At 34.9% G+C, this 11,101-nt stretch overlaps 1 protein-coding gene across 1 annotated transcript in view; it reads left to right on the top strand.

Annotated features, from left to right (window-relative positions):
* PTPN20 (protein tyrosine phosphatase non-receptor type 20) overlaps positions 1-3,887 on the top strand; it is a 51,055-nt gene extending 47,168 nt beyond the window's left edge. The window contains exons 5-6 of the mRNA XM_024121476.2: positions 2,176-2,242; positions 3,078-3,887. Coding sequence (XP_023977244.1) covers positions 2,176-2,242; positions 3,078-3,139 — 129 coding nt within the window. The 3' untranslated portion in view covers positions 3,140-3,887. The remainder of the gene's footprint in view (positions 1-2,175; positions 2,243-3,077) is intronic.
* The last annotated feature ends 7,214 nt before the right edge of the window (positions 3,888-11,101 follow it).

Below are 11,101 nucleotides of genomic sequence, written 5' to 3'. Positions count from 1 at the left end.
ATACCGTATGCTAACACATATATATGGAATCTAAAAAAAAAATGGTCACGAAGAACCTAGGGGTAAGATGGGAATAAAGACACAGACCTACTAGAGCATGAACTTGAGGATACGGGGAGGGGGAAGGGTAAGCTGGGACAAAGTGAGAGAGTAGCACGGACATATATACACTACCAAACGTAAACTAGAAAGCTAGTGGGAAGCAGCCGCAGAGCACAGGGAAATCAGTTTGGTGCTTTGTGACCACCTAGAGGGGTGGGATAGAGAGGGTGGGAGGGAGGGAGACGCAAGGTGGAAGAGATATGGGGACATATGTATATGTATAACAGATTCACTTTGTTATAAAGCAGAAGCTAACATACCATTGTAAAGCAATTATACTCCAATAAAGATGTTTAAAAAAAAAACCATGATAAAGTATCACTAGACATCCATCCGAAAGGCTAATATAAAAAATAATGAAAATACCAAATGCTGGTGAAGGTTTGAAAAAACTAGATTACTCATATGTTGCTTATAGGAATGAATGTAAAATGGTATATCCAGTCTGGAAAATAATTTTAAATTTTCTTTAAAAAAAACAAAAGCAGAACTAAACTAAACTTACCATATAACCTTAGCAATAACACTCGGATATTTATTCCATAGAAATGAAAACTTATGTTCACACAAAAATCTGTATGTAAATGTTCATAGCAGATCTATTTATAGTAGCTGAAAACTGGGAAACAACCTACATGTTCTTCAACAAGTTTAATGGTTAAAAAAATTGGTACCTGTCCATAGTGTGGAATACCATTTAGCAATAAAAAGGAATGAACTACTGATACACTCAATTTGGATGAATCTTGAGGCAATTAGGCTAAATGAAAGAAAAGTTAGTCTCGAAAAGTTAGATATTACATGATTCCATTATGTAATCCCTTTGAAATAACAAAACTATAGAGATGAAGAATAGATTACTGGTTGCCAAGGGTTGGGAGTTGGGGTGGGTGGGTAGTTCTAATGGATAACAGGAGGAAGTCTTGTGGTGGAACTGTTATGCACCTTGATCGTGGTTGCAGTTGCATGAATTTTCACATGTGATAATATTTTATAGAACTATACATGCTCACACATACATGCCCACTCTCACAAATGATTGCATGTTAAACTGGCAAAATCTGAATAAGCTCTGTAGATTGTACCAATGTCAATTTTTTGGTTTTGATATTATACTCTAGTTGTAGAGGATGGTATAATTGGGAGAAACTAGGTGAAGGATACACAGACTCTCTCTGTACATTTTTTGCAACTTACTATGTATCTATAATTATTTCAGTATAAAAATTTTTAGAGGCTTAATTAACATTTTAAATTATTATAGAAATGACAAATTATATAAATAAAGGAATGCTTACATTTTCTCTGATTTTTATGTACTTTGGGATTATAGTTGACAGTTGACAAACCTTAAATTTCATGTGGTCTTGCTGCACATGACTCGTCCTCATCTTATACCACATGTGACTTTTCAGGCAAGTTCAGCAACACCTGAGCTGGTCTATATCTTGTTCCACTGATGAGGCTTCTCAATGTTACATCACTGTCAGATTGCTGTAAGAGTTTCTAAACACTTATTACCAGTTTCTGGACTCATCTCATTGTGGTCTAGCAACAGCCCTTTGCAGAGCTGCACCAGCTTAGTGACCACACTGGGTAGTGCTGGTCTCTGTGCACAGGTGCAGAATCTGGTGTTGGGCCAACTGTTGCTCAGGGTCTCCATTTGAGTTGAGAGGGCTCTTTATATAAGAAACAGCTGTGTTACTGTTGTGGCCAGAAAACGTCTTCTATGCTTCAGACTTTTGTAGAATCAGAGTGCTGCTTTAAGTTCTCCCTTCTGAGAACAGAAAAGTATACACAGGGGCAAATTTGTTGTTATTTCTTTTGGAGAACATTTCTTATTATAAATGATTGCTTCCTGCTTTTTCCTGGAAACCCATTTAAACAGGTCTTCCTTATCTATTAGACAAGGTGAAACATAGTACATTTTCTTATAACTGAAAATGAGAACTTTCTGGTTAAATCTTGAGATATCTTTTACTGGAAAGAAGTATGGCGTACTCCTTTGGCATCTGTGGGTTTTGTGTTTTCCCCCTCCATGGATAATACAAAATTACTGTCATCCTGTTACAGTTCAACATCATGAATATAGTGGGCCAAATGAGAGAACAACGTTATGGAATGATCCAAACAAAGGTAAGTCTCACCACATAAATTCTAATAAGAACAATAGGGAATATAAAGATGAACATTGTATAGCACATTACAATTTGTAAAGCTCTTTTGCCTACACAGTTTCATTGAATTCTTACCGTTTGAGGTAGACATTAGTTATGCTCTGATATTACTGATGAAGTACTTCAAGTTCAGAGCAATGAAGTTTGTTCCATAATGTCATTCGGACAGCAAGTAGAGGAGCCAAGACTGAAACTGAAGTCCCCTAATGCCCACACACATGCTTAGTCCATAATGCCATTTTAAGTAACATATCTGAAGTTATTTTCCATAAATTTCTGGATGGCAATTTTGGGCTATTTATTTGCAACTAAAATATCAAAGTCACTGACATGTCATAAAAAGGAAATCATTTATATCACAGATTAGTTATATTAATCATTGGGGCATCAAGAGAATATGGATAATGAAAATAAACAGGTACCCCTAAATCTTTTTTAGAGTTTTTTTAGGCAGTGTTCAATGATATGAAGTGTTTCATTTGAACTAGGCTACGTCTAAAAAAAAGTTTAAATTTGATTTATCCAGTGAAGATATAAAGAGATTGAGATTGAGTCAGTTTCCCTTCTGTTCAGTTAAGCTTCAGTTAACTAGTTCTAGACCAAGAAGTATATTATTATCATTTATCTTCCTGATATTTTAAAAAATGTATTTACATAAAGAAGTTCTTGGTTAAATGTTTGCTCTTTTTAGGCACTTTTCTTTGTGGTTGAAAAGTATAAATGTGTTTTCTGAAAGTGGATATTGGTATTCAATTAACATTCCATTGTATTTCGTATATATATATATGTATTTAGGAGCAGTATATCTTTGTTATAAAATTGTGCTTGAAGTTCTTCAGAAGCTTCTGACTTTAAAGTAAGAAAGACTTCTGTTGCTTCACACTTGAAATTACCAAGTGTCTTGGAGCCTCCTCATAAAGAACATGTTCGAGCTGTGCTGAAGGGCTTTGCTTATGCAAGTGTGCTGTCTTGGTGTATCATTTGACTTTCTTTCTGACAACTCCCTGAAGGCAGCATCATTTGGTTTGGGGTGGATGGTGTTTACCCACTGATCTTACTTAGGTAATATCAAGTACCCTCCCACATTTTCCAATGAAATGAAAGTTACATAAAACAACTGCAGCCTATTTGGTTGAAGGGGTTACAGAACCCAATAAAGGACTTAAACTGTATTAGTTAAGATTTTATTTGGAAAGACAGCTGAAGGGAGCTGAGGATTCTGCGGATCACAAGATCTCAAGATCATATCATGACCTTTTACAGGCATCTTCAAGACAGATACGTATCCATGTTTTTTAGCTAGAGTCTGTACTTGTAGGTGGTGTTTGAAAAACTTAGGTCACTAAAGAGTCCAGTTAGGATGGGTTAACTGTTTATGCAAATTGGCTTCCATTTTCCTATACTTCTACACTTCTCTGGGGCCCCAGGGACCTCGGAGGACAAGCTGCCTTTCTAGAACAGCTGGACAAGGACCTGTTGGTCTGGGAAGCATTTTCATGGTGGGCAGAGTTCCTCCTCTCCATCACATGAGCACATTGGTGAACGGTCCAAAACTAAAACAGATGTTTATATAGAAAGTCCAAGAGGAAATTTTTGCCTGTCTTGAGTTCTTTCCTATCCCACCCGAACACTTAACGTATTACTCAGTCTGCTTTGTTAAAAGCAAATATTACATTCTACTTGCCTCTTACTGTCTGCCCTTTAGCTAACCAATAAACTTTGATATAAGCTGTATTACGTACTTCTGAGTATCTCTTACACCAGATATATTTTTCAAACTAAAATCTCTGATAATTATTTTTTCTTCAGAGTTCCATTAAATCATTTATTTCCATTACTGCCCACCTCCACTGTAACATTTAGAAGTTGGCTTTGGGAACCAGATTTTGGAAAACCAAATTCATAGTTGTGAATACGAAAACTTCCATATTCTGTTTTTGAAAAGATATGGCCATTATTATATTCATCTTATTATAGGACTTTGCCTCATACAATTACAGTGATATTTTGGTCAAGAGATTTCAGTGACCAGTTATACTTGATTATAAACTATAAAGCTAGTGATACATGTCTCTGTATGATGTAATTCAGTGGAGATCAGAATAGGCTATGCATTATATTGGGAAAGTTTCTAATATTAATCTGTAAATATTGAATTTTTAAGAGAATTATTTTGTTCCCTTAGCTGAATGAATACTTGAAATGGTTGAATTAAAATTGATAATTCTCATTTTAAAAATAATTAGTAGGTTTTATTCTTATATAAGTCTTAGCAATTTATTTTTCTTTGCACCTTTCACCTCCAATCTGTGTAAAACACTGCTGAATTTTCAATTAAGTTTACAATTGTTACTCAAAGGTCATTTCAGTAATTTATTTATGTTGAAAAATCTCAAAGGAAAACACCTTAAATAACTCTAAAACAAATAAGTTTCATTTCCTACTTATTTTTTCTTAATCCCTGGGAAGAATTAATTTTCTTCCGTGTTGTCTTGAGGTTCAAGTAATTGAACCAAAAAATTGGAAAACACTAAGTAAAAACAGGTCAGTGGTGGGGGTGATGGATTGCTCAGTGGAGTACTCAGTCCACAGCCACAATCAAAAAGCAATAACTGGGGCTTCCCTGGTGGCGCAGTGGTTGAGAGTCTGCCTGCCGATGTAGGGGACACAGGTTCGTGCCCTGGTCCGGGAAGATCCCACGTGCTGCGGAGCAGCTGGACCCGTGAGCCATGGCCGCTGAGCCTGTGCATCCGGAGCCTGTGCTCTGCGACGGGAGAGGCCACAACAGTGAGAGGCCCGCGTACCACAAAAAAAAAAAAAAAAAAGCAATAACCAATGACCTCATAATGAAACAATTTGAATTAGAAGGAATCTTAAAAGATATCTAATCTTTTAACCATCTATCTAACCATCATATCTGAAACGTGAACATTGTTTAGACACTACTAGCAAGCAACATCATATTTGGAGCTGAAAAAATAGAGCCTTCCGATTAACAAAACAATACCTCCTGTTAGCACTATAGGTGAGTACTGCTCTAGAGTTAACCAGCCAATACAATAAGATTACAAAAAGGTATAATTGCTATAAATATTGGAAAGTTGGAGCACAGTAATCTTTTGTTTGGATATTTTGCCCACATAGAAATAGTAGACTCAACTACAGTATAGTATTAGAAGATTCATTATGAAGTATGGATAAAAGATATCTATGCACCAAAAATCTTTCTCTATATCAGGGGTCAGCAAACTATGGCCCACAGGCCAAATCTGACCTATTGCCTGTTTTTGTAAATAGAGTTCTATGGCTATTTCTTTATATATTGTCTGTAGGTGCTTTTGTGCTACAATGGCAATGGCAAAGTGGCAGAGATCATATGGCCCATAATGCCTAAAATATTTATTATCTGGCCCTTCAAAGAGAAAGTTGTCCAACCCCTTTTATATATCTTTAATAGGAAAAATATCTCTGAGCAATAGGGATATGTACCATATATATTTTATAAAATGTATAATATACTTAAGATTAAACTTACCAAGAACTTGACCAGTTCATATTCTGAGTGAATAGTAAATGAATAGTAAATGCATGAAAAGAACCATGATATTTTTGAAAAGAAAAATTAATTGTGAGGAAGGGAGAGGGTTTGCCTTAGCAATAATCAAAGTATTGTCTAAAGTCACAGTAATTAAAACAATGTGAAACTGGTACAGGGATACATAAATGGCTCAATGGAACAAAATAGTCAAGAAGTAGACTCCACAGACTCATATATATTTGTGAATATTTAATGTATATTGTATGCTAAAGATAGCATTCCAAATCCACAGCTTCAAAATATATGAGGCAAAAACTGATAGAACTGATAAAATGGAAAAATAGAAAAATCTGCAATTATAGTTAGAGATTTCATCTCTTAATAGTTAATAGAATAAGTAGAAAGAAAGTCAGTAAGGATATAAAAGATTTGTATAACACTCTCAACCTGCTTGACCTAATTGACATTTGTAGTGAGCACTTCACCAAACTACAGCAGAATATACACTCTTTCAAGTGCATGTGGAACATTCACCAAGAGAAATTATATTGGGGGTTCAAAAAGTCTCAATATAACTCAAAGGAAAGGAACTATATAAGTATGCTTATGGAATTAAGTAGAAATCAATAATATAAAAATATTTCAAAAATTCCAAAGTATCTAGAAATTTAACAGTGTACTTCTAAATAACTTATGGGTCAAAGAAAAAAAGAGAAATTAGAAGATACTTTGAAATAAATGAAAACACAACATATCATAATTTGTGAGATGCAGTGACAAAGTTTAGGGGCAAAGTCATATTCTTGGTTGGGCTATGCTGAATTTGTTATGTCTGTGGGACCTCCAAGTGTCTCTGCAAGTCTAATGTTAAAAGGATTCCTGAGCTGAAGACCTAGATCTTAGAGAGTGTTTGCCTTGAAGGTGATGTTTGAAGGCATGGGAATGGATGAGCTCCCTAAGGAAGTGAGATGGAGGCCAAGGGCAGAGCCCTGGGGAATGTCAGCATTCATTCCCACTTTGACTACCCTTCATGGCCCAGCCTAAGAGCCACGGTTCTTCTTCCATGAAGCCTCCTAACACTCATCTCTCCCTCCTCTGATTCTTTCATCAGTGCTTTTCAAAGTCTGTGGTGAAAGACCTGTTTTATTTACAAACAGATAGACCCAAAACAGCCAAAATAGCTAACAGATATTTACTGGAAAGTGTGGTGGGTTAACAGCAATTGAAACTGGATGAGTATCACTACTGTCCACTTCAAAAGTGAGTAAGTGCAAGCAGCACTTGGTAAGACCTAAAAGGGTTGGAGCAGTCTAGTTCCTATCTACTCTAAAAGCAGACCAGCCAAGACTCTTTTCCAGAACAGAGTCCCACACTGAGGAGAAACTGTAGAATCAAAAGTGAGCAGAACAGGGATAATAGGGATGAAGAAAAGAGAAAGACCATATAAAAGTGAGTGAGGGGAACAGAGCTGGAAAACCTTTTTAATGTTTTGAAATATTAAAAAGTTACAAGAGAGAAACTATAGTATACAAATGACTACATGACCTAACAAGGTAGATATAGTCACTTAAAATGGGGGGAGAATGGGTATATTTTAGGCAAAAAATGTTTAAGTGATTTTGGTAATAACTGGTAGAGTAGTATTGGATTATTATTTTGAGCCTATTGTAATACTGGGTAAAGCAAATGAGTAATTATGTGATGTTTGAATTCAGTTATCCTCTGTGTCATTGTGAATGAGGACTCTAGATGTAGAAGAAAAAAGATACAGGTGTAATACAGAAGTTAAGTAAAAACCCTATAGTTCTCAATTGAAAATAATAGTATGAACCCGGGAAGTATTTATATGCTAGATAGATAGAGAGACAGATGCTTTGTCAACTTAAATGGCCTAGAAACAGTGACCAACTTAGTAAAAATGAGCATCCCTAGTGCCCAGATTTTGATTTCTAAATCTTGCAAGAATGAAAGTGACATAGACATTTTCAGACACAACAAAACTGAGAGTTTGCTTCCAGCAGAGTACCCTAAAGGAAATTCTAAAAGTTAAAATGCCTGAAAATTATCCCAGCTGAGTTAAAGATGGAATTAAGAGCAGAGAATGGGTTAAATGTTTTGTTGGGTTTAAAATACACATATTGAATTAAAATACATTACAGGGACTTCCCTGGTGGTGCAGTTGTTGGGAATCTGCCTGCCAGTGCAGGGGACACAGGTTCGAGCCCTGGTCTGGGAAGATCCCGCATGCCACAGAGCAGTGAAACCTGTGCGCCACAACTACTGAGTGTGCACTCTAGAGCCCGCGAGCCACAACTACTGAGCCCACATGCCACAACTACTGAAGCCTGTGCACCTAAAGCCCGCGCACCACAACGAAGAGTAGCCCCCGCTCGCCGCAGCTAGAGAAAGCCCGTGTGCAGCAACAAAGACCCAATGCAGCCAAAATAAATAAATTAATTAATTTAAAAAAATACATTATGACACTAACATACTGGTTGGGAGAGATATAAATAGATTTAAGATGTTCTGAGGTTCTTGGACTATTCAAGAGAAGGGTAAATTTATCAATTAATATTAGATTTTGATAACTTTAAAATACTTCTTATAATTTCTATTATAACTACTAAAAGAACAGGAAAAGTGTATAAGTTCCAAATTAAGAGAAGGTAAAATATAGGCAAGACAGGACAGAAAAAGAAACAGAATGTGGTACAAATAAAAAACATATAAAAAGAGTAGACTGAAGCCCAAAGATATCAGTAATTATAATAAGTGATAAGTGGATGAAATGCTCAATGTAAATGATGAAAAATATCAAGAAACAAATTTAAAACATAAGGATACAAAAAGGCTTAAAATAAAAGGGTGTAAAAAAGGATGCAAACACTAGGCAAAAGAAAGCTGGCATGGTATGTTACTTTTAGACAAAATAGAATTTTAGCAAAAAGCATTACTAGAGAGGTTCTCTGGAAATATATGACCACTCTAAATTTGCATGCACCTAATAACAGAGCCTTAAAATATATAAAATATATATACAAAATAAATGAAGCATATATATAAAATAAAAAACTATAAAGAGAGAGACAACTCCAAAATAATAGTGAGGGGTTTAAACCTCTCTTAGTAATTAATAAAACAAGCAGACAAAAATCAGTGAGACTATAGGAAGAAGACAGCCATCTACAGGCCTCAGAAGAAACCAACCCTGCCAACACCTTGATCTTGGACTTTTACCCTTCAGAATTTTAATAAAATAAATTTCTGTTGTATAAACCAAAAAAAAAAAATCAGAGAGACTATAGAAGAACATGATGTACCCAGTTGACCAAAGAACATATATAAAACATTGCACCCAAGACTGCCGAATATACTTTTTTTCAAGCTGTCATGACACTTATACCAAAAATGACCCTGGGCCAAAAAGCAAATTTCAATTTATTTCAAAATAATTAAAATCATAAGCAGTGTGTTTTCTAAACCAAATGCAATTATGCTAGAAATTAGTAACAGAATGATAACTGGAAAAGCCACATATATCTGAAACTTAAGAAATGTACTTTTAAATAAATAACGGGACAAAGGAAAAATCATAATTGAAATAAGTTTGAACTGATAATGAAATTAGTACATTTAAAAACTTTTGTGAGAGAGCTAAAGCAATATTTAGAGGAGAATCTATAGCCTTAAATACATATATTAGGAAAGAAAGGACAAAATTAGTAAGCTACATAAGCATTGATCTCAAGAAGTTAAAGGACAGCAAAATTAACCAAAGTAAAGTAGAAGGAAGTTTAGCCTAGAAATGAATGACATAGAAAACAAATATATGATAAGGGGAATCAACATAGCTTGATCAAAACTGGTTCTAGTAAGACTGATCCAGAAAAATGAGAGAAGGCACAAATAACAAAACGCAAGAATGGAAAAAAAAGGTATTTCATAGAATCTGGAGACTTTAAAAAAAGAAAATGCAGGCTCTAAAAGCAAAGGTGACAAAAGAAAAAATAAATAAGTGGGAGTATATCAAACTAAAAAGCTTCTGTAGAGCAAAGGAAACCATCAACAAAATGAAAAAGGCAACCTACTAGATGAGGTACAATATTTGTAAATCATATATTCGATAATGGGTTAATATCCAAATATATAAAGAACTCATACAACTCAATAGCAAACAACAAAAACAAACAAATGATAAACAAAAAAACAAGCAAGCTGATTTTAAAAATGGGCAGATAATTTGAATAGACATTTTTCCAAAGAAGATACAGATGTCCAACAGGTACAAGAAAAGATGCTCAACATCACTAATCATCAGGGAAATGCAAATCAAAACCACAATGAGATAACACTCACACCTGTTAGAGTGGCTGTTATCAAAAAGACAAGAAATAACAAGTGTTGGCAAGGATGTGGATAAAAGGGAACCCACATGCACTGTTGGTGGGAATGTAAATTGGTGTAGCCATCACAGAGAACAGTATGGAGTTTCCTTAAAAAATTAAAAATAGAACTACCATATGATCCAGTAATTTCACTTCTGGGTATTTATCTAAAGAAAATGAAAACACTAATTTGAAAAGATACATGTACCCCCATGTTCACTGCAGCATTATTTACAATAGCCAAGATATGAAAACAACCTAAGTGTCCATCGATGGATGAATGGATATAGAAGGTGTGGTATATATATATACACAATAGAATACTATTCAGGAGCAAAAAAGAATGAAATCTTGCCATTTGCAACAACATGGATGGACCTTGAGGGCATTATGCTAAGTGAAACAAGTCAGACAGAGAAGGACAAATACTATATGACCTCATATGTGGAATCTAAAAAACAAAACAAAAAACAATAAAAACCAGGCTCATGGATACAGAAAACAGATTTGTGGCTACTAGAGGCAGGAGTAGTTGGGTGTGGATGAAATGAGTGAAGGGGGTGAAAAGATACAAACTTCCAATTATAAAATAAGTCATGGGGATGTAACATACAGCATGGTGACCATAGTTAATAATACTTTATTGCATATTTGAAAATTGCTAAGAGAGTAGATTTTAAAAGTCGTTATCACAAGAAAAAATATTTTTAACTTGTATGGTAAAGGATGTTAACTAGACTTATTCTGGTGATCATTTCGCAAGATATACAAATATCGAACCGCTATGTTGTATACCTGAAACTAATATAATGTTATATGTCAATTATACCTCAATAAAAAAGCGGAAAAAAAAGAAAGTGAGAGAATATCAATAAGTTTATGCCAACACACTTGAAATG

The sequence above is a fragment of the Physeter macrocephalus genome, chromosome 20, assembly GCF_002837175.3.
Source record: "Physeter macrocephalus isolate SW-GA chromosome 20, ASM283717v5, whole genome shotgun sequence".
Taxonomy (NCBI): Eukaryota; Metazoa; Chordata; class Mammalia; order Artiodactyla; family Physeteridae; genus Physeter; species Physeter macrocephalus.
This window is presented reverse-complemented; position numbering and strand designations above follow the sequence as displayed.